The 24,321-nt window shown below is 38.8% G+C and overlaps 1 protein-coding gene across 2 annotated transcripts in view; it reads right to left on the reverse strand.

Moving 5' to 3' along the window:
* Positions 1-24,321, reverse strand: part of cryl1 (crystallin, lambda 1) — a 101,957-nt gene that overhangs the window by 71,274 nt on the left and 6,362 nt on the right. For both annotated transcript variants that reach the window (XM_069891350.1, XM_069891351.1), the window contains exon 4: positions 12,099-12,225. In XM_069891350.1, coding sequence (XP_069747451.1) covers positions 12,099-12,225 — 127 coding nt within the window. The remainder of the gene's footprint in view (positions 1-12,098; positions 12,226-24,321) is intronic.

The following is a 24,321-nucleotide window of genomic DNA, read 5'->3' on the forward strand; positions in this document are numbered from 1 at the left end:
TCATCTTTCCCCTCATTCTTTCTAATTTCTTAATCTTCAGAGCACTTGCTCCCCTTCAAATCTTGCCTTCAAAAATCATACACCAGAGTTGTATTTGTGCTCCAGACAATGCATATAAGAAATTGAATAATAAAGACTTAAATGAAATCAGTAGGGTTATTTTTTGATGTGACATGTTAACAGTGTCTTTTTACCCTTGCCATTTCTTAACTCAACCCACAATGATTCTATATCTTCTGATGCTATGTCACCTCTGTGGTAAACCACTGTAATGTATAATTATCTTGGTCAAGCATAACTATTGGCCAATTGTACCTGTGGCCCGTCCCCACATGCAACTGAGTGCAGGACAACTGGATAGCAAGGATATGCTATGTTCTCAAGTGAATTAAAGTCTATTGGTTTCTTCACAATAATCTCCTGTGTGATCAATGGTACATCAACCTGTATTTGTTACCTTTTTTTGCCTGTGTCCCTGTTGCATTGAAACTCATCCCCATGGCTGCAATTCTGATCTGCTGGTTTTTCCACACAAACTCCCTAATAGTTGTCTCTATTTGTGCTCCAATTGCCTCTTTTCACTTTTGTTTCCACCCCACGTGTTGAAGTATCATCAAGGTAGTTGTAGGAGTTAATAGCATTGTTTTGCTTAGTTCTGATGAAGGTTTCTAGAACCAAAACATTAACTGTATCTCTTTCCACATGTGCTACCAGACCTGTGGAGATTTTCCTAGCATTTTCTGTTTTATTTTAAAATTCTACTACATTTGAAAAATAGTTAATTTACCCCAACAATACTTTCTGGAAAACAGATTAGTAACTTGATTAGTAAGTATCTCAAATGTTATGGGAAGAAGGCAGGAGAGTGCGGTTGAGAGGAAAAATACATCAGCCATGATTCGAATAGTGGAGGAGAAACTATGGCCAAATCTCTTAATGTTCCTCTTGTCCTATGGTAAAGTCATTTCTGGAAATTAACTGAAGCAGCCACATTAATCCTGTAGCTGGGCATCATGCAGAGAACACAAAAACTTTCGACCTGTCCTGAAACATATAAGAAATACAATGGAATAATCATTTGACTGCATGAATGCAACTCCAACAGTACTCAAGAAGTTCATGCAATATTCAGTGCAAAGCAATCCATTAATTACCATGCCACCCATTTCCCTAAACATTTGCATTCTCTACATCAGGAAACTGTGTCCATGGTGTCACCTCATATACAAAATGTATTGCCACAACTAACCAAGTTTGGACATTTTTACCAGTTCTCGGAATTCATCCACATTCTAATGATGTGTGGGTTGGGGTTGAACTGTATTGTATTTCTGATTTCGTGGCTCCGCCCCACCCTGTGACTGCACCTGTGGCCCCTCCCTATTTTAATCTTGTATAAAGCTTCCAACACCCTGACCCTTCCCCAGAAAGCCCAGGTCACAACACAGGATGAGGTCCTTGTCCATTGTGAATAGAAGCCTGTAGATCAATGATTCAGTCTCAGCCTCTCAAATCATTTACTGTGCGTCAATTTTATTCACAATTTTTTTGTTTTTAATCACTAATAATGGGCCAACTCCTGAAACCCGACAAGCTGTAGATTGATCCACAGTCGCCCGATGCCTCAGACAGCTTCAAACTCTGACTACACTGTTTCAAGGTCTTCCTTCAAAACTCAGCTAGCATCGTGGCCACCGACAGAAATAGACTTCATCTTCCCATCTCTTGAGTCACACCAAGATGTTCCCAATGATCAGGGATGCCACCACATACATGGATGCAATGGATATACTCAAGGGTCAATATAGGGAGAGAGTTAACGAAGTATACGCCAGACATATGCTGGCCACCTGCAGACAGCAACCGGGCAAATCAGGCAATGAGTTCCTCTGGGCCCTGCGAGGGCTCGCACAGGCGTGCAACTTCCAGGCAGTACTGGCTGCCAAAAATACGGAAGACATGATCCGGTACGCCTATGTTGCAAGCATCAGGTCTGACTACATGCATCAGAGGTTACTCAAGTAGAGTAAGTTAGATTAAAAGGGCAATTGATCTTGCAGTCACTGGAGCTCCCCCCTGCAACATGGAAGCATACTCTGCAAACGGGCCTGCATGTGGGTCATCATCTTGGGATGTGGGTCTACAGGCCACTGGTCCACTACCGCACCCAATTAACGAGCCCACCACAGCCTGTCTCCCAGGAGCACCCAGTGCTACTTCTGCAGCCATACAAATCACCCCCAAAAATTCTGCCTGGTGAGAGATGTGACATGCTCCAAGTGCAGGAAGAAGGGCAAGAGTATGCTGATCAAAGCACTCCAGCCCCAGCACCACCACGTGTACAGCATGGCAGCAACCATCTTGGACATCGGCATCTTCCAGAGATCACCACGCCGCAACATGTGGGCTGCTATCTTGGACATCTCCAACTTCTGGGGAGACCCAAGCCATGACCATCATGACCCTTGACGGAGACTCAGAGCAGGTCAGACCATGGATTGACCCTGGCTTCAGTAGTGCTGTTCCATAACAGCCCTCACCAACTTGCCCGCTCCATGATTGACATCTCCATCAACGACCAGGTGACTAAATGCCTTTTTGATAACTAGAGCACTGAGAGCTTTATTCATTCAGAGACTGTCCAACCTTACTCCCTTGAGGCTAAACCAGTTGCCCTAGCCTCAAAGTCTCACTTCACAGAAACCCATAGCTACATTACGGTGACGACATTAAGCTCCTCATTATGCCACAGCTCTGCCCGCCAGTACTGTTGGGGCTAGACTTCCAGTACCACTTAAAGAGTGTCACTATGTAATACGACAGCCCTCTCCCACCCCCTCAAGGTTGGCATCCCGCAGTTCCTTAACCATTCACTGTGTCTCCCCCCTCATCGGCCCAACTCTCTACCCTCCGCATCAATCCCCTGCTGCTGTTCACCAATCTTATCCCCAACTGTAAGCCAGTCACTACAAAAAACATGCGATACAATGAGGAGGACAGGGTCTTTATAAAGGCAGAGGTATGATGACTCCTGGACGAGGGGATTATCGAGGCCAGCACCAGCCCCTGGAGAGCTCAGGTAGTGGTGGTCAAGGGCGGGGGTAAACTTAGAATGGTGATAGACTATAGTCAAACCATTAATCACTACATGCAGTTGGATGCGTATCCCCTCCCTTACATCAATCACAGATATAGTTAATCAGATCGCCCACAATAGACCTGGGGGGGGGGGGGGGTGGTGGTTTGGTGAGGGGGATGGAGAGGGGACTGCCTGTCTCTCACTGGCAGGAGGTCCTTCCAGAGGCGCTCTATGCCACTCCATCTCTGCTAATGTACTGCCACTAACACTACCCTTCATGAAAGAATTTTCTCCTTCCCCAGGAAGTGCACGTTAGGGTCCACCCTACCCTCTTGACTGATATTTCCAGGGCTGGCCCTGCTACAAAAATACACGAGGGGCCATAAAACCGACCCCCTAGTAAAAAGGGTTCAGCTCCTCCACCCTAACTCCCAATACACATATATAGCCTAACCAGATGGGTGCGAGGAAATAGTCTCCATCCGGGACCTCACACATGCAAGGGCCCCCGAGGAGTACACCCACCAGGCAGCACTTCCCCCTTCTTCCACAGGCACATAATACATACCGCTGCACCCTCTCCCCACCGCAGTCACTCCAGCTGAGCCGTTATGCCCCCAGCAGATCAACACAGCGCTGAAGGTCCGGGACAAGATAATAGCCCCAGCCACAATCCCACATCTGGCGCTCTGCCCGTCAGTTCGGAAGATCAAGCTACCGGACCGGCTTAACCTGTAAGACTGTGTCCCACGTCACCCCACCAGAAAAAAAACAAGGGGTGAATGTGGTGAACAGCTGAACTGTATTGTATTCCTGATTTCCTGGTTCCACCCCATCCTGTGACTGTACCTGTAGCCCCTCCTTCTTTTGACCTTGTATGAAACCTCCAACCCCTGACCCTTCCCCAGAAAGCCCGGGTCATGGCACAGGATGAGGTCCTTGTCCATTGTGAATAAAAGCGTGTAGATCTGTGACTCAGCCTCAGCCTCTCGAGTTATTTACTGTGTGTCAGTAGGTTAATTCAAGTTATTTTAATTTAATTTTTAAATTTTTTTAAAAATTGAGACGTACTGCATGGTAACAGGCCCTTCAGGCCCAGAAGCCCATAATCACCCAAATGCACCAATTAACCTACAATTCCTGTACCTTTTTTTGAAAATTTTATTTATTAGTATCATACATACATTTCAAATTAGCTTGCATTGTCATTACACATTAGATACTAAATAACTTTCAATTTCCCCCCCTCCCCCACCTTCCTTAACTCTTACAGATAGAAAAAAGATAGGTAAAAAAGAAATACATCCACACTAATACTTGTAATTATGTTAATAATACTATATATATTTATTTCTTGATGAAAATACCATATTTTCAAGGGGGGAATTGGATTAGAAGGTCAGGATTAATCTCTATCCATAAATCTCATATAAGGCTCCCAAATTTGATAAAAATTGTCATATTTATTTCTCATATTATAAGTAATTTTTTTTCTAATGGGAGACAGTATTTTATTTCATTAAACCATTCTTCTATTTTTACATTACTTTCCATTTTCCACATTATAGCTACAAACTTTCTCTCTAATGCTGTTGCTAAACTCAAAAATCTTTTTTCATATTTGTCTAACTCCAATTTAATGTCTTTATCATATATATTACCCAACAAAAATATTCTTGGATCCATTTTAATCTTTACTTTTAATATCTTCTCAAACAGCACATAATTCTTTCCAAAAATCTTTTAACTTTTCACATAATCAAAATGAATGCAAGAAATTACCAACCTCTTTTTTACATCTAAAACATTGAGTAGAGAATTTTGGGTTAATTTTATTCAATTTATATGGTGCATAGTACATTTGATGTAAAACATTATAATTGAACCATTTTATATCTGATATTAATTAAACTGTCTCTACATAGTTTTGCCTATATTTCCTCTTGAATTTGTATATTTAAGTCCTGTTCCCATTTCAATTTAGTTATATACAGATTTTTTTTTCCTTTGTTTCTTGTAGTTTATTATAAACCTAATAATAAAGTTATCTGTTATAACATATTCAAATTGACTATGTTCTGGAAGTCTCAAATCTGTTCCCATTTTCCTCTTCAAATATGATCTTAATTGATAATAAGCAAATATTGTATTTTGTGGTATCCCATATTTATCCTTTAATTGATCAAATGTCATGAAAATTATACCTCTAAAATCAATCTCAAATTTTCTGTATACTTTTTTCATACCAAATGTCAAATAAAGAATTGGAATGGAAGAAGTTGATTTTGTCTTAAATTTAATTGTGCCAACTGATAATTTCTTATACCTCTTTCTATTTGTATCCCATTCCATATTTGAAACAAATGTTTTTAAAATTGGTATTTCTTTCCTTCCTTTAAAAATTTCATAATTCCATTTATACAGTATTTACTCTGGAATTTCTTCATCTATATTATTCATCTCAATGTATACCCAAGGTATTTTTCCCCTCTTTGATAACAGGAGGACAAAATTCCCAATTGAGCTGTCTTGTAATTTTTAAAATTTGGTAGTCTCAAACCTCCTTGATCTTTTTTCCATGTTAACTTTTCCATACTTATCCTTGCTGATTTTCCTCTCCATAAAAACTCTCTAATGCTCTTATTTTACCAACTAAAATTAGTTTAGGTGCCTGAAATGTTTTTTAACACCTTTCCTAATTCTAGGAAAAAATATTCATTTTGACACAATTCACACTCCCTAATATTGGTAATTCCTTCCATCTTTTAAAATCTTCCCCTAATCTTTTAAAAAGTGGTAAATAGTTCAATTTATACAAATTATTCATTTGTTTACTTACCATTATCCCCATATATTTAACCACATCACTTTGCCATTTAAATTTTACTCTTTTAACATTGTGTATAGTTCGCATTAACCATCAGCATAATTTCACTTTTATCCATATTAACCTTGTATCCTGATATTAATCCATATTCTGTTAATCTTTCATTTAATTTATTCAATGAGATTTCTGGTTTAGTCAAATATACTATAACATCATCTGCAATTTTATGAACTTTATCTCCTATCTCAAAACCAATAATTCCCTCATCGAATCACTTCAGCTAATGGTTCTATTGCCAATTCAAATAAGAATGGTGAGAGTGGGCATCGCTGCCTAGAAGTCCTTTCTAATCTAATCAAACTCAACATTTGACCATTTACGAATGCCTTTGTCTTTGGTTCATTATACAATGCTTTTATTCCTTTTATAAATATCTCAGGGAATCCAAACTTGTATAACACCTTAAATAAAAAGTCCCATTCTAATCTATCAAATGCATTTTCTGCATCTAAAGTAACTACTACCACTGGAACTTTCCTTTTTTGAGCTACATTTATCAAACTTAAAAATCTCACTATATTATCAGCCATCTTTCATTTTGTAATAAACCCCATCTGGTTCATATTGATTAATTTTGGAAGTATTTTAACCAAATGATTGGCCCACAATTTGGATACAATTTTATAATCTACATTTAACAAAAACATTGATCTATTTGAAGCTGCTTGTAATGGATCTTTCCATTTTTTGGTATTACTATTATCAATGCCATCTTGAAAGATTCTGGTACATCATTTACTTCCCTTATTTTTTTGATCCAACATCTCTTTAAAAATTGGCACCATCAATTCCTTAAATTCCATATAAAATTCCACTGGGAAACAATCTTCTCCTGGCACTTTATTATTTTGCATCTTCTGCAAAACAATTAGAAAATTCTTTCTTCTCCTCTTCACACAAATTTGGTAATTGGATTTGTTGCAAAAATTGCTCAATTTTAATTTCATGCTGTTTTAATTCAGACATATAATTTCTCATGAAATTCTCTAAAATGTTCATTTATTTCCTTCAATGTATATACCATCTGACCATTTTTATCTTTCATTGTTATTAAAGTTCTAGATACCTGTTCTTTCTTTAACTGCCATGCCTTTCTCCTAGCTCATAATATCTTCATTTAGTTCACATAATATTTTTCTCAATTCTATATGTTTGTATCATATCAAGCTTGACCTTTTTTTGTTTCCATTAATTTCCTCTTTTCCTCATTTGGACTCATTTGTATTGATTTCTCTATATCGGTTATTTCTTTTTCTAATTGATCTACTTTTAAATGGTCCTTTTTAAATTTTATCGTATAACTAATTATTTGTCCTCTTAAATATGCCTTTAAAGTGACCCATATACCAAATTTATTCTTTACCGAATCTTAAATTTTCCATAAAAAACAATGTTTTCTTACAAAATCACAAAAATCCTTCCTTTTCAACAATACCTTATTTAATCTCTATCTATATCGACTAACTTTTTCTTCTTCATTTACTATTGACAACAGTAAAGGAGAATGGTCTGAGATAGTACGTGCCAGATATTCCACCTGTTGAACATGAGCTGCCAGTAAAAACATGTCAATTTGTGAATACGTCTTATGGAAAAAGGAGTAAAATGAATAATCCATGTTATAAATATGCATTTTTCTCCATATATCTATCAGTCCCATATCTACCATTAATTCTTTTACTTCCTTATACACTTCTTGATTTGTCCATTTTTGAATTTAATGTCAAATTAAAATCTCCTCCCATCAAAATCTTACCATTGGCATTTGACAGTTTCATAGAAACATCTTGCATAAATTTACTATCTTCTATATTTGGGGCATATAGATTCAACAAAGTCCAGTTTTCTGAATATATTTGACATTCTACCATAACATACCTTCCTGCTGGGTCTTTGTCTACATTTAAATTTTTTATTGGTTGATTTTTATTTATCAATATTGCTACTCCTCAAGCCTTTGGGTTAAATTAATATGCCACTACTTTTCCTACCCAATTTCTTTGTAATTTATTTATTCCTTCTCCACTAGATGGGTTTCCAATAAAAAAGCTATATCTATATTTTTTTCATAAATATAATTGTTTTATTACGTTTTATTTAATTTTTTATCCCATTGATATTAAAACTCAAAGTTAATCTTCCCAATCATCTTTAATCAAATAATCCCCTACTCATCCAGCCTTCATCTTCCAAATCCCCCTCTAACATAACAAAGGTACTATAGTTAATTAGATCTATTATACAAATAAATGTGTAGAAATTAGAAAAGTTAGAAAATAAGAAAAGATAGAATTCCCCCAAAAACGTGCACACTATTAACGTACTCTTTTTACCTCCCTTATTTGTTGGGGTTGTAGTCAATCCGACATCTGCACACGATTCGGTGACAGCCAGCAAACATTCCTTTTGCCCCACCCCACTCCCCGAATCTTGTGCCAAATAGTCTCAACATACATCTTCATTTACTTAACTACCTATTATCTTGTCTCAACTCCTTACCCTTATAGTCTTAAGAAAAGTAAATAAACATATTTATCTTTCAGCTTTACTGTTAGACCAATCAGTAAACCTTTTACCCCTTATTTCCCACTTTGGCAAACAAAGATTCAGCAAAACCTTTAGCTTTATTGAGATCTGAAAAAAATTGTGCTCATCATCAAGAAAATTTTTTAGTATAGCAGGGCATCTCAAAACAAATGCATAACCCTTCTTCCACAATATATTTTTAATGACACTAAATTTCTTTCTCTTTTCCAACTGTTCAAAACTTATGTCTGGATAGGAAAAAATCTTGTTTCCATTGTAGATCATTGGAGCTTGTCTTGCCTCCAATGGATTTGCTGCTAATTCCAACACTTTCTCTCTCACCTCGTAGCGAAGGAAATTGACAAATATTGGAGGAGGGTTTTGAACTTCTTACAGTTTTGATCTTAAAGCTCTATGTGCTCTCTTGATTTCAATGTCTCCTTTAAATTCTACCACTCCCAATATTTGTGATATCCAACCTTGTAGGAATTTCTTCACATTTTGTCCTTCATTACCTTCTCTCAACCCCACGATTTTAATGTTGTTTCTTCTACTGTAATTTTTTGACTAAATTGTTCCTTCATTGCTTTGGACTCTGCTTGGAAAATTTTTTACTAGATCCTTTAATTGCTGTATTTCAAATTCATTTCCTTTTATTCTTTCTTCCATAATTTCCAATTTCTTATCCATTTGCTTTAAAGTACTCTGTACTTGACCAGTTACATCTCTAGTTTCTGTCACTTTGTCAGATTATAGCCTTAAGAGTCTGTGGCAGTGATTCTTCCAAAGTCCACTGCAAATCACCCATATACATTTTAACCTCAAAGCCAGTAGTAAAGTTTCCTCACCAACTTCTCTGTATCCTTGCTCTGAGTCCGATTCAGCTTCTACCTCTATTAATTCTTCATTAGGTTTACCCCCGGGGCTGTCAGCTTGTGGATTTTTTTTTTATATAAAAAGTGCCTCTTTTTCTTCTCTGGACAGGCGTGACTCCTCGTGCCTGCGCAGTAAGTGTTCTTCCTCTGTGAGCAACGGCCATTGTCAGGGGAAAACTTGGGCATAGGTGCTCAAGGTCTCCCTAGCTCCCTGCCATTCACTAAGAAGAACCAGCTTCCAGACAGCTCCAGGTTCCTTCTTTGGGGTAGGCCTTATTTCTCTCTCTTTGTCCTTTTCTTTTTCCATTTCCAATGCTGTAGTGACAGGTTTTTCCCTCTTTGGTGGCATTCTGTTCTTCAGCTCTTCCAACGGTTTCTTTCACTATCCTTTTGATCTTTTCTATACTTTTTTTAAAAAAAAACTTTTTCGATGAAAGTAGGGATTCCATAACTAACCCCACATAATCACATGCCATGTCCCCAACCCCTGTAAGTTTTGAAGAGTGGGAGGAAACAGACATGGGGAGAATGTTCAAACTCCTTACAGATAGCACTCAATTCAATCCTGGGCCACTGGCGCTGTAATACCACCACGCTAACCACGCCGTTAAGTGACCACTGTACATTATTTCTGTGTAAATGGTTGAATCTAGAGAGGGCTGATGGCAACATCGACAAAGTAAGGATCAGCTCAAGATTCATGCCACTGGGTACTGTATTTAACGACCAGTGCAGGTCCCATGAGCTGCTTCATTATTGCACACAACCATCCCTGAATAGCACCGTGCTCTTTTCGTGCTTCAAAGCTACCATCATTATCCTCGTGACAAAGAAGTCATCTGTGGCCTGCCTCAACGATTACCGCCCTATCGTACTCATGCCCATCTTCATGAAGTGCTTCAAGAGGCTCGTCATGGGGCACATTAAGCACCTGCTGTCCCCCTCACTTGATCCCCTGCAGTTCGCATATAGATCCAACTGCTCCATGGATGATGCTATTACCACTGCCCTTCATCTAGCCCTCACCCATCTGGAAAATAAAGACTCAAAAGTTTGAATGCTGCTTATTGACTTCATTTCAGCATTCAACACGATTATACCCCAGTACCTGATAAGGAAGTTGGGCTTGCTGCGACTAAACACCTCCCTCTGCAATTGAATTCTCAACTTCCAGACAGAGAGACCTGAAGCAGACTGGATTGGAAACAGCATCACACTGAGCACTGAGCACTGAGCACTGAGCACTGAGCACTGAGCACTGAGCACTGAGCACTGAGCACTGAGCACTGAGCACTGAGCACTGAGCACTGAGCACTGAGCACTGAGCACTGAGCACTGAGCACTGAGCACTGAGCACTGAGCACTGAGCACTGAGCACAGGGCACAGGGCACAGGGCACCCCCCCCCACTCCTCCCCCATCACCCCAGGGCTGCATGATTAGTCCACTGGTGTTTACTCTGCTGACCCACGATGGTGCAGCCAAACACAGCTCGAACCACATCATCAAGTTCACTGATGTCAGTAAGAACGAGGAGGCAGCGTACAGAGACAAAAGTGCAGACATTAACGAACTGGGGCCTAGCAAACAACCTGTATTTGAATGTTAAAAAAAAACAAAAGATGGTTGTCAACTTCAGGAGGGTCCAGGGAGATCATGGTCCCCTGACCATTAACGGCTCTATCGTTGAGGTCGTCAAAGGCCCGGGGAGATCACACTCTCCTGACCACTGACAGCTCTTCTGTTGAGGTCAAGAGTATCAAGTTCCTCAGTGTGCATCTGACATAGAATCTCACCTGATCTCTTAACACCAGTTCGATAGCCGAGAAAGCCCAGCAGCGCCTCCACTTCCTGCGAAGGCTGAGGAAAGTCCATCTCCCACCCTCCATCCTTATTATCTTCTGCAGAGAATGCACTGAGAGCATCCTAAGCAACTGCAACACCACCTTGTTTGGAAGCTGTACCACCTCAGTCCACAAGACCCTGCAGAGGATAGTGAAGTCAGCGGAAAAGACCATTGGGGAACCTATTCTTAGCATGGAGGACATCTACTCAATGAAGGCGGAAAGCAATAAAAATTATGAAAGACTCCACATCTCTCAGTGTTCTCCTTTCTGCCATCTGGCAGGAGATACCGAAGCACTTGGGCCCTTACATCCAGAGTGGGAAACAGCTTTTTCCTCCCAAGCCATCAGGTTCCTGAACTCGAATTACGGCAGATGTGTATAGTGTACTGTGGACTTTCAGTGTATACGTCTTAATACCTTTACATTTTAATGTGTTAACTGCTTCCCAACTCGTATCTATGTAAATATGCTCCATGGTCCTAAAGAAATGCTATCTCATACCATGCGAGCATGGCATGAACGATAAATAAAGATGTCTTGACTATCACCTTCAATGCTCTCAATTTACCACCAACTTGGTGAAATGAACCCTGGAATCTTCAACGCAACTTCACTCTGGGAATAACTCCACCTCATAGACGACAGTAGTTCAAGGCAGAGGTTCACCAACACATAGAAGGCAGAGCCACGTGTTCCATAAATTTAAAAAAAATTAATTGGCTTCTTTTATTTTGAAGTTAACTATTTTCTTTACGTTTAAAAACTGTAGTGTATTTGAAAAGGAATATCTGTACAAATCTTAGTAATTAATGGCTCAGACAACTGACTGAAGGGGATACACCGACCAATCATTTGTAACCAGTTTAACCCAATACAATTACAGACCTGAATTAGAATGGCACCCTCTACTCCTTGGGCAAGGTCACTACATGCACTGATCAGGAGCATTTGTTCTTCTACTTTTAAAGTTCCTCGAAGATTGCCACTCCCCTCAAGTTCATTCAGTTGTTGCCTAAAATTAAGAACAGAATTGATTTACTCTCTACACAACTAACAATCATCTTGACAGATGATTCACCTGTCAAATCAGAATACCTTTAACATCGATCACAAGTATCCATAAGATTAACTAGACCAGGAATGTTTCAATTCAATAACAGCTTAATTCTACATATAAAATCAACAAATAATCAGCTAACTGAAATAAATTCTGAAAATGAATAGGATTATATTAGCTGATATTACAGGATTTGAGGTAGGAGCTATAATTTCAATTTAATGTGGATAAGTCAGTCAACCATTTCACATTACTCCTAATATTTATTTCTATTGAGTTCTTTTGTTCTATCAGAAAGCAAAAATGTTAAAGTGAATTTGGGGACCGCTAATTAAACAAGGAAACGGTCCTCGACCGAACAATAGAATGGAAGCTGGAAGCAGACACAAACTCTGACAGAAGACCATAGATCAGGTGAGGAACAACTATTTCTGGGAAGTTGGGGAGGACAGGGAAAGAAACATTTAAATGTACGATAGGAATAACTCCTAAAAAGTAGCCAGGCAAAAGTGAAAACTGTAATTAAAATAACATTATTGATTTCAGATTCAGATTTATTGTTAGAGTACATACATGACCACACATACAACCCTGAGATTCTTTTTCTTGTGGGCAAGGCAGAATTACCACTTATTGGTAGTGCAAAAAAAAACTGAACACATGCAAACAAATAAAAGTAAACAAACTGACTGCAATACAGAGATGAAAAACCACAATAAAAGGCAAGAATCCTTAAATGAGCCCCTGATCGAATTTGTTATTGAGGAGTCTGGTAGTGGAGGGGAAGTAGTTATTCCTAAACCTGGTGGTACAAATCTTTTAGCAGCCATACTTGCTTCCTGATGGTAGCAGCAAGAATAGAGCATGTGCTGGGTAGCATGGATCCTTGATGATCCAATGACAGCATTCCCTATGGGTGTTCTTAATGGTGGGGAGGGTTTTACCCGTGATGACCTGGGCTGTGCCCATGACCTTTTGGAGGGTTTTACTCTCAAGGGTATATCAGACCGTGATGCAGCCAATCAGCACACATCTGTAGAAATTTCTCAAGAAATCTGGTGTCACACCAAACCTCCACAAACTCTTGAAGAAGTGCTGACATGCTTTCTTCACAAGGTCATTAGTGTATTGGGTCCAGGAAAGATCCTCTGAGATAGTGACTGCCAGGAACTTAAATTTTCTCATCTTCTCCACTTCTGATTCCCCAATAATCACTGATCATATACCTCTGGTCTTCCCTTCCTGAAGTCAACAAACAGCTCCTTGGTTTTGGTGACATTGAGTACACCATTCAGCTAAGTTTTCAATTTCATTCCTGTATGTTGACTTATTGCATAGGGATGTTGTGGAATAATTATAAAAATCATATGAGAGGGGGCTCACATAGGCAGCTCACTTTGTACAAGACCACAAGATATAGGAGCAGAAATAGGCCCATGAACTCTGCCCCACCATTTTGTTGCTGATTTACTATCCTTTTCAACCTATTCTCCTGCTTTCCTGCATCCCTTGGCTCCTTCCTTCTGATCAACTCCATCTTAAATATACCCAATAACCTGGCCTCTACAGAAATTAATTCCACAGATTCTCCACCATCTGGTTGAAGAAATTCCTTGTCATCTTGCCCTCCGGTCCCAGAGTTCCCCTCCAAAGGAAACATCCACTCTATCCAGGCCTTTCAGTGCTTGAATGGCTTCAATGAGACCCCTCCCCGCCCTCATTCTTCTGAAATCCAGCAAGTACAGTTACAAAGCCTCCAAATGTTCCTCATATGATAACTCTTCTATTCCTGGGATCATTCTAGTGAACTTTCTCTGGACCCTCTCCGATGCCAACATAGCCCAAAATTGTTCACAATACTCCATGCAGTCCAACCAATGGCTTATAAAGCCTTAACATTACATCTCTGCTTTTATATTCTATCCCTCTCAAGATAAATGCTAGCATTCACTTGCTTTCCTTACCATCATCTCTATGTTTTAGGTTAATCGAGTTCTTCTACACCTCGATTTATGAACTGGTTGCCCATTTAGAAAATAATCTAGACCTTTATTTCCTTCCAAAAATATGCATGATCATACACTTCTCTACACCACATTCCATCTGCCATTTCCTTGCCCAATCTACTAATGTGTCTAAGTGTTGATAGTCTGCATAGACAAGGTGATATTGCAAGTTCACACTGGTTGAAGTCTGCCAATAAGGAAGCAGAGGGTCCAGCTGCAGAAGGGCAAGCAGTCCCAGATCCTATAGTTTGGTCACAAGTTTTGCTGGTATGGTGGCATGGAACGCTGAGCTGTAGTCAAAGAACAGCAGCCTGATGTAGCTGTTCCTCTGGCCTAGGTGATCTAATGCAGACCAGTCAGAATGCGTTCCCCGAAACTGGATATAGATCGGGGTCTCCAAAGTGGTCAATGGGACTATACAAGGAGTCGATAAATGTCCGGTGGGGGGGGTCGGTCAATTGAATTTTTGTTGTTAAAAGCAGGGGTGTATCTGCAGAAAATTGCACCTATGGCAAGGGTAATCAACCTCTCATGAGAACTGGCCTTGGTCGCCGCTATGTTATACTTGGGTTTGGCCTTTTAATACATTGAGACCGATTTGGAGGACGAGGGAGGCTGAATGGAATGGAGAAAAAAGAGGTGTGTGTTCTTTGTATGTCAGCAGGGCAACGCTGCCAGAGCCACCGTGGCCAGTGCTGCCAACTCCCTCCCCAGCTAATGCTGCCACCTCCCCTCACTCCAGTCAACGCCCCCAGAGCCCCCCCTGGCCAGCACCACCACCCCTCCGACATACAAAGAATATTGCCAAGGTTGGGGGGGGGGAAGGGAGAAAGAAGGAATTCCACGCAGGTGTCTAAAAAGTTTGGGGGCCCCTGATATAGATTAAATAATATTAAAATGGCTGACTTTTAAAGAATTTTATAGGTTAAGAGGGAAAAAGTCCAGTTGTAGCTAAAGAAATATAGCTAGCATTAAATCAAATTCCTTCAATAAAATGCTAACAAAAGACATTATTAAACAAAATGGCAACACAGAGTAAAACATGAAAGTCTGCAATAAGCTGTGGTTATAGTAAAATCAAAGAAATGCTAGAGGAACTCAGCAGGTCTGCATTTGTACTGAAATCACAACACAGCTAAGTATAACCACAACACACAACCACAAAACCAAAGGAAGGCTATGTTTGCAAGAAAAGGAATGAAACAGAGGCTCCCCAGATCGTTTCCTAAAATGTTGGATTTATCATGAGTGAAATTAACTAGGACTGTCTAAGTCTCGAAGTTGAGAAGGCCAAATTCATTGAAGTGTAAAAAAAGACAATTGACAGGGTAGATGCAGAGTTGTTTCCTTGTTTGAGGAATGTGGAATCAGAAGTCACAGTCTCAAAAAAAGGGGTTGTCCATTCTTAATAGAATTGAGAAGAAATTTGTTTACCTATGCAAATGATGAAAATTTTCTTTTCTTTTTCAATCTTTTTATTATTATTATAATTTATAAACACATACAGTTCAAAGAGATATAAAAAATACATAGTAAGTAATGAATTAATACAGAGATATTAAACAATAATATTACAGAATAAAAATATATCATAAAAATTTTTTTTAGATCAGTTTAGGGTGTGAACTATCTCTAAAAAAAAAGATATAATTAATAACAATATATGAAAAAAGAGAAAAAAAAAACCCCAAAAAAGAAGAAAAAACAAATCTGAATTAAAAAAAACTTTAAAAAAAACCTACAGATATAGCTAAACCACGCCGATCACTCCGATCTCATTCTTCTTTGGCTTGGCTTCGTGGACGAAGATTTATGGAGGGGGTAAAAAGTCCACGTCAGCTGCAGGCTCGTTTGTGGCTGACAAGTCCGATGCGGGACAGGCAGACACGATTGCAGCGGTTGCAAGGGAAAATTGGTTGGTTGGGGTTGGGTGTTGGGTTTTTCCTCCTTTGCCTTTTGTCAGTGAGGTGGGCTCTGCGGTCTTCTTCAAAGGAGGTTGCTGCCCGCCAAACTGTGAGGCGCCAAGATGCACGGTTTGAGGCGTTATCAGCCCACTGGCGGTGGTCAATGTGGCAGGCGTTATCAGCCCACTGGCGGTGGTCAATGAGGCAGGCACGAAGAGATTTCTTTAGGCAGTCCTTGTACCTTTTCTTTGGTGCACCTCTGTCACGGTGGCCAGTGGAGAGCTCGCCATATAACACGATCTTGGGAAGGCGATGGTCCTCCATTCTGGAGACGTGACCCATCCAGCGCAGCTGGATCTTCAGCAGCGTGGACTCGATCTCATTACAGCCCAATTATCATACATAATCATAGAAAGAAAAAGAGCCAGATCAACTCACCACAGATGAAAATTTGTAATTGTCCCACAAAATGCTCTGGAGGTTAATCACGAAGTATACTTAAGGCAGAGATTGACAGATTTTTGAGGAAAGCATATGGGGTTAGTGCAGGAAAGTGGCACCAAGTAAAAGATAAACTCCAGCACAGAAGCAACAGTTGCTTCTATGTTGGAAGCAATCGGAAAATAGCAAGAGTACCAGAATGTACTTTGATAAACTTCAATTAGAATATCAGGAGAGGCTTGGTACAATGTTAGTGACCAAGCTGACCCAATCCTGAAGGGTGGCCACTAACTGGATATGCACTTCTAAGTGAATGAACCAACAATGTCCTCAAATTTTGCTGAGATGATAGCATTAGAATTAACCTCCGTATGGAGACAAAGATGTGTTGAAACCAAGGTCACTCCATTATGTGCTCAATGGGACAGACCTGGCAGCAAATAACAACTAAACTGAGTACAGAAGAGATACAGAAGTCAGTCTTCGACCAATTTGATTCATCCTCAAGATATCAATAAATAGTTCAGAGCACTGGATGAAGACTTTGGTAGCAGACAAGCTAGAGAACTAAAAAGACTAGCACTGCAGAACTATTTCCATGTTTAGTCCAGCTGTTCCAATACAATTACAACAGTACCCAGGTATATCTTGGTGACAAAATACAGCACAAATCCATTTCAGCTAACTGCGGACCATTCTATTCCTAATTAGCATTGTGACAGAAAGTTATCAATGGTGCTGCCAAGTTTATTATCATCTGATTGTACAAGGATTGTTCTCCAATCCTTCCTGCAAAAACATGCAAACACACATCCAGTCACAACACACATACAAACAAATGATACATATGCAGTACATATTGACACATCTAAAAATAAATACTGTTCAATAAATAACAGAGAGTCTGAGGGTTTGATTGAGCAGTGCATCAGTCTTTGAACAGTCTCACTGCCTTTGGGAAGAAGCTGTTTCTCAGCCAAGTGATTCTGGCTCTGATACTCCTGTATCTCTTTCCCAAGAGAAGTAGCTGGAAGATGCTGTGTGTGGGGTCAAAGGGGTCCTCAACTGTTTTGCAAGCCCTTTTCAGACCGATCCTGATAGATCACATTAATGGTGGGGAGGGGGGGGGGGGGTGAACCCAAATGATCCTTTCTGCCACTCTTGTGGTCTTGTGGATTGACCTCTGATCTACTACAGAGACCATACCACATTGTGATGCAGCCAGCCAGTACCCTTTCAATGGTGCTTCTGTAGAAAGTTGACATATGGTGGCCAGTAGCCTTGCTTGCTTCAGTTTTCTCAGCAAGTGCAGTCACTGTGGCACCTTTCTGACAAGTGAGAAAATATTGTTGCCAAAATAGGTCATTTGTTAAATGGACTCTGAGCAACTTGGTGCTCTCCACATTGAGCTATTAACATGTGTAGAAGTTAAAACCTTGTGTTTATGATTTATGGTTTTATTTTTGTACTTTCCTTTTAAGGATTGTTTTTGTAGAGTTACCATAGTTACTATGATGTCATATTTCATAACATCCAAATGGACCGGGAATTCTCTTCTCATTCTTGGAATGATCATGGAAGAGACGTGAACTCTCAAGAAACTTTTCTTTGAAGTTATCATTATTGTTCATTATTAATCATTTATATTTGTTTGAAGTTGAATATCGTTATTATTTACAGTATGTTTTACTTTACTCATCGTTATGAAGTGCGAAGCTATGAAAATGTTTATTCACTTTTATCAATGGAAAATTAAAGCTATTTACAGCTGCAATTATGAAGTTTGATTTATTTGGATGAACAAGATACAATTTGGAATATCGAGGCTTACTTGTTTTGAGATTGAGAAATATTAGAAGCTGGGAATTGTCACCTATAATTATTATTCAAAGAAAAAGTTTTTATAAAATTGGGAAATTTGGAAGAAAGAAGATTTAAAGAAAGTCTGTTAGAAAATTCTGGAAGCTTCTATGATAACATCTCGGGAATTGTACAGTTAGAGCATGTCTGTCTGATTTCAGGCACCTGTAACCTTGAAAGAGAGATAAAAGCTCTCTGCAGAAGCAAGGAGCCATTGGCAGGAAGCCCAGTTCTATAAACATAGATATTCCAGCCAGTTTGTGAATACTACAGAACACAGAACTAAGGAATACTTAAAGGGACTACGCAAAATAAAAATTTGTTTATAGTTCCAAGAAGAGGCTAAGAAGACAGGCTGCAGTGTGAAGAATTCAAGATGGAAAAGAAGAAGTCTTGTCGGGCTAGAGACCTTGAGCAAACAGCTCTTCTCACAGTTTTCTGATCAGGAGTTGAGCCAGCAAGGGGAATGGATAAGGCTTGGTGGAAGGTTGGAGTCAGTGACCAGAAAAGAACCAGGAAGAAGACTCCAATAAGGCACTGCAGAGGTTAGTGGAACAGAGGTGCACCAAAGAAAAGGTACAAGGACTGCCTAAAGAAATCTCTTAGTGCCTGCCACATTGACCAACGCCAGTGGGCTGATATCGCCTCAAACCGTGCATCTTGGCGCCTCACAGTTCGGCGCAGAGCCCACCTCACTGACAAAAGGCAAAGGAGGAAAAACCCAACACCCAACCCCAACCAACCAATTTTCCCCTGCAGCCGCTGCAACCGTGTCTGCCTGTCCCGCATCGGACTTGTCAGCCACAAACGAGCCTGCAGCTGATGTGGACATTTACCCCCTCCATAAATCTTCGTCCGCGAAGCCAAGCCAAAGAAAAGAAAGTGGAACTGGAACAGATGAATGTACATTGCAAAGCTCCTCTGGTGCAGTATTGAGTGAAATTCTGAAGATAGAAACTCAATCAGCGGTATCTGAATGTTCAGATGTGAATCCTGATTATAGTATTTCCAGGGTTATGAGTGTAGGAAGATCTTCAAAGTCTTCAAAGACATTTAAAGCAAGTACAGCTTTGCATGCTTCAAGGACATCGGCTATGCATGCTAAAGGGCAAGCGGATTAGGCGACTATCTGTGTACAATGCGAGTTACTTGTGAAAAAAACATGCTTTAGAAGATATGGAAGCTGAAATTAATTTTAAAAAATCAGCAACTTAGGCAAGAAGCTGAAATGAAAAAAAATCACCAAATAATTCAAGAAGCTGAAATGAAGATTCAGCAAAAAGAATGGAAAAGTTTATTGAAGATAGAAAAGACAAGAGCTTGAGGAACAACATGGTACAAAGATGGCCAGAGTAAAAACATTAGCTCAGGCTTCTGCAAGATCCATCACTCAGCCTGAAGTACCCAAGGAGCCACCAGCAGGTCAATGGGTACTGCAGCCACAAGAAACAAGGATACTTGAGTAAGGAGCCACAGGTGGTGCTGCTGGTGCTCAAGTGTCAATGAAAAACCCTGTGGAAAGAGCTAGAGACATTCTATCTTTTCCGAGTACACAATTTATGACTCTTCCTGAAAGAAGAGCTTTTCAACCAGGTTCAACCATGCGAGTTGATCATATTCATAGTCAAGGATCTCCATCAATGCCATCACATCCATACCAAGGAACTCCATCACTTATATATCAAGGTCCAACACCTATGCCACCACTTCAAGTTCCTTCTATGGGAACACTGACAACAAGACAACCAGTAGCAAGCCATGGTGGACAAGACAATTGTCATTCATAGCAAAACAAAATGAAATTTCTGCTATGTTAGCACAGCAAAAAGGTTCATATGGTTTATCGAAGAAGAAAATTCCAGTTTTTAAATGGTGATCCATTACAATATCTGACGTTCATGAATTCCTTTGAACATCACATTGAAAGTAATACAAAAAATGGCAAAGATCATCTATATTACCTTGAGCAGTATACTGGAGGATATATGAAGGATTTCATCAAAAGTTACCAATATATGGATCCAGACCAAGGTTTCAAAAGGGTAAAAGAATTATGAAATCATTATGGCAATGAACACAAAATCGCAACGGCCCAGCAATAAAATCAGAGGATGCAAAGGCTTTGCAAGCATATGTACTCTCTCTGAGAGGATGTTGTAACACAATTGGAAGTACTGCATATTTGCAAGAGCTGAATTTGCTTACTAATTTGACTATTATTATCAATAAATTACCTTATAAATTAAAGGACTTATGGAGAACCAAAGCTACAGAGCTCAAGATGCTTTCGGAATGGAAGCTACTTTTGAGGATGTTGTACAATTTTTGGAATGGCATGTGCATGTTTACACCATACGAGTATTTGGAAATATTAAGCATACTTCAATAGTTCCTAAGAATGTAAAGAAGTCTAAATCATCGTTTCAACAGAAACCAAATGGAAGTACCTTTGTTACTGCTGTGTCAAATACAAGCACAAGAAAGGATAAGGAAAAATCAAATTGTTCAGGAAAGCTGTTTGCATTGCAAAGAACAACATGCTTTAGAAAAATGTTCACTGTTCACAATTGGAGAAAAAAAATCATATGACAAGAAATTAACCTTTTTAAAGAAGAATGGAATATGTTTCAGTTGCTTGTGCAAAGGACACATCAGAAAAACGTAACAAGTGACTCAGGAGATATATGGTTTTTTAAAAAAAAATGTATTTTTCATACTATGAACCATACTAACCAAAATACACAAACATTTCCCTCTTGAATATACAGTGTCATTTTCTCCCCTTTTCCCCCCCCTCCCCATATATGCAGTTTAAAGCATCCTAAGTTACTGCATATTCAATGAAGTAAAGTTGAGAAGGATACCAAGACTAAAGACACAGTCAAAGAGAATGCTTCAGTTCAGACAAACAGTCTTACTGGGGCTGGTGACAAAGCTCTCTCAATAGTTCCTGTACAGGTTAAAGCTAAAAAAGGAAGCTTCATACTGAAGACTTGTGCATTTCTTGATGCAGGAAGTACCGCATCATTTTGTACTGTTGAATTGATGAATAAACTTAATCTTCATGGTAGAAGATCACAAATCTTGTTGAAGACAATGAATGATGAAAGGAACATTGAAACTAATGTAGTTTCGTTTACAGATTGCCGAATTGAATAGCAATGAATTTTGTGATCTTCCAAGTGTATACACTCAGAAGATTATGCCTGTGAATAGAGAGAATATTCCATCCCAGGATGATATCAAACAATGGGATCATCTAAAAGATGTTTGCTTTCTCAAGATTGATGCTAAAATTGAGATGTTAACCAAAGGTTCTCAAACCTCTAAAAAAGATAAGGAGTCAAAATGATTGACCTTATGCTGTGAAAACGTTGCTCGGATGGACAATTAATGGACCATTAGGAGGAAAAATAAATAATGATCAGGAGTTGTCGAATGTTAATGTTAATGTCCACAATGGGAACAATAGTTTAAAATTGATTTCCCTGAATGACACAAAGATATTCAAGAACCTTCGAAGGAGGATAATCAGTTACTGGATATAGTTTCAAATTCTGTGAAACATGTTGATGGTCATTACTGTATAGCATTACCTTTCATTTGGAATATACCAATGTCATGTCAGATACGATAACCAAGGGTTATATGGAAAAGGTATCTGAAGATATCTTGGAATGTAAAGATGGTAGAAAATGGTATTTACCTCATCATGGAATTATACATCCATGAAAGGAGAAACTATGTGTAGCATTTGATTATGGAGCAACATTTCTAGGAGTTCCATTGAATTCTCAACTTTTACAAGGTCCAGACTTAACCAGTACTTTAATAGGTGTTCTGATAAGCCTTTGTAAAGAGCCTATTGTGATTGCAGCAGATATTAAAGCGATGTTTCATCATGAAAGTACCATCAGAAGATCGTGATTTTCTACGATTGTTATGATGGCCCGATGGTGATTACAGTTAAGATATGACTGAATACAGAATGACAGTTCATTTATTTAGATCAACTTCATCACCGAGTTGTGCAAATTTTGCTCTTAGGAAATGTGCTGAAGATAATGAAGAGCAATTTAGTTCTCAAGCTATAAACATCATCAGAAATAATTTCTATGTTAATTATTGTCTTACTTCAGTAGTTTCTGAAAAAGAAATAATAAATCTTTATCACAAGGTAAGAGATCTGTAATAAAGTAGGTGTGGCGAATGATGTTTGAGCTTATACGTCATCATGTTGAAATAACAAGACCACATCAAAAGTTGTCACTCACCAAAGAGAAGAGCGTTTATTACAGTGTTATCAGGCTTAATACAGTCAAACATGTGACCTGGCATCATGACATCTGAAGTGCTAATAACCTCATGACGTAGCTACGTTGAATAGGCCAGGGCTTCTCAGTAGACAAGCATACCGTAACAGAGGTTTCTTCCTTACAAAATGGATTAGCAAAGGAGATAAACATCTTGACTTGGATTGTGACATTCTACTTGTCGAAAAAATTCTGGGAGCGCAATGATGTGTTCAATCTAATGTTTTCAAATTCAAAATTATTTTGAAGGAACAGCCTTTAACAAGAAGGGGTATTTTTTTGATCGTAAGCTCAATATATGATCCTTTGGGGATATTGGCACCAGTAGTATTAATAGCCAAGAAAATTCTGCAAGAATTATGCAGAAGAAAATTTAGATGGGATGAAGCTATATCAGATTCCATCGCACAAGATTGGATGAATTGGATTGAGATTCTTAAAATGTTAGAAAATTTTGAAGTCAACAGATATTTTAAACCAGCAGACTCTGGAATTGTCACATTTGCTCAATTACACCATTTTGCTGATGCAAGCGAAGGCAGTTACGGTACTGTCAGTTATTAACTACTGCAAAATAATCAAGAGCGAATACATTGTGATGTAGATCAATCAGGAAAATTCTTAATTCCATTTTGAGTAATTAAATACTGAATGATGACAATCTTCAGACAGTGTTGTGTGAGACTGAAGCTATTTTAAATAGTCATTCGATAACTAAAGTTTCTATCGATTCAAATGACATCGAGGCACTTACACCGAATCATCTCTTACTTCTTAAATCTAAACCTTTAATGCTTCCAGGTCAATTTCAGAAAGAAGATATCTATGCAAGACGCAGATGGAGACAAATGCAGTTTATTGCAGATTTATTCTGGAAAAGATGGGTTAAAGAATATCCTTCATTATTATATGAAAGACAAAAATGGTCTAAAGCTAAACACAATTTTGTATGCGGAGACATTGTAATTATTATGGATGATTTTGCACCAAGAAATTCTTGGTTGTTGTGAAAAATCGTGGAAAGTTACAGAAAAAAAGGTTTCGTTCAGCAAATGTGGATTAAAACCAAGACTGGTTACTTAAATCAACCTATTCCTAAAATTTGTCTTTTACAAGAAGCAGAAAGTTTTGATTTCTAATTTTATACTTAAAATATTTACTCTTGTATCTGTAATAGTAATTATCATGTATTAGTCATTAATTTCTATTATAATAATATGGGGCCGGAATGTAGAGGTTAAAACGTTGAGGATTTGTGGTTGTTTTTTGTACTTTCCCTTTAAGGATTCATTGTTTTTGTAGAGTTACCATAGTTTCTATGACATCATATGTTGTAATATCCGAACGGACTCGGAGTTCTCGTCTCATTCTTGGAATGACCATGGAAGAGACGTGAGCTCTCGAGAAACTTTTCATTGAAATTATCATTATTATTATTATTCATTATTAATCACATCATTTTAATTCATTTACATTTGTTTGAAGTTGAATATCGTTATCATTTACAATATGTTTTATTTTACTCAT

This window comes from Narcine bancroftii, chromosome 7 (assembly GCF_036971445.1).
Source record: "Narcine bancroftii isolate sNarBan1 chromosome 7, sNarBan1.hap1, whole genome shotgun sequence".
In the NCBI taxonomy this organism is placed as follows: domain Eukaryota; kingdom Metazoa; phylum Chordata; class Chondrichthyes; order Torpediniformes; family Narcinidae; genus Narcine; species Narcine bancroftii.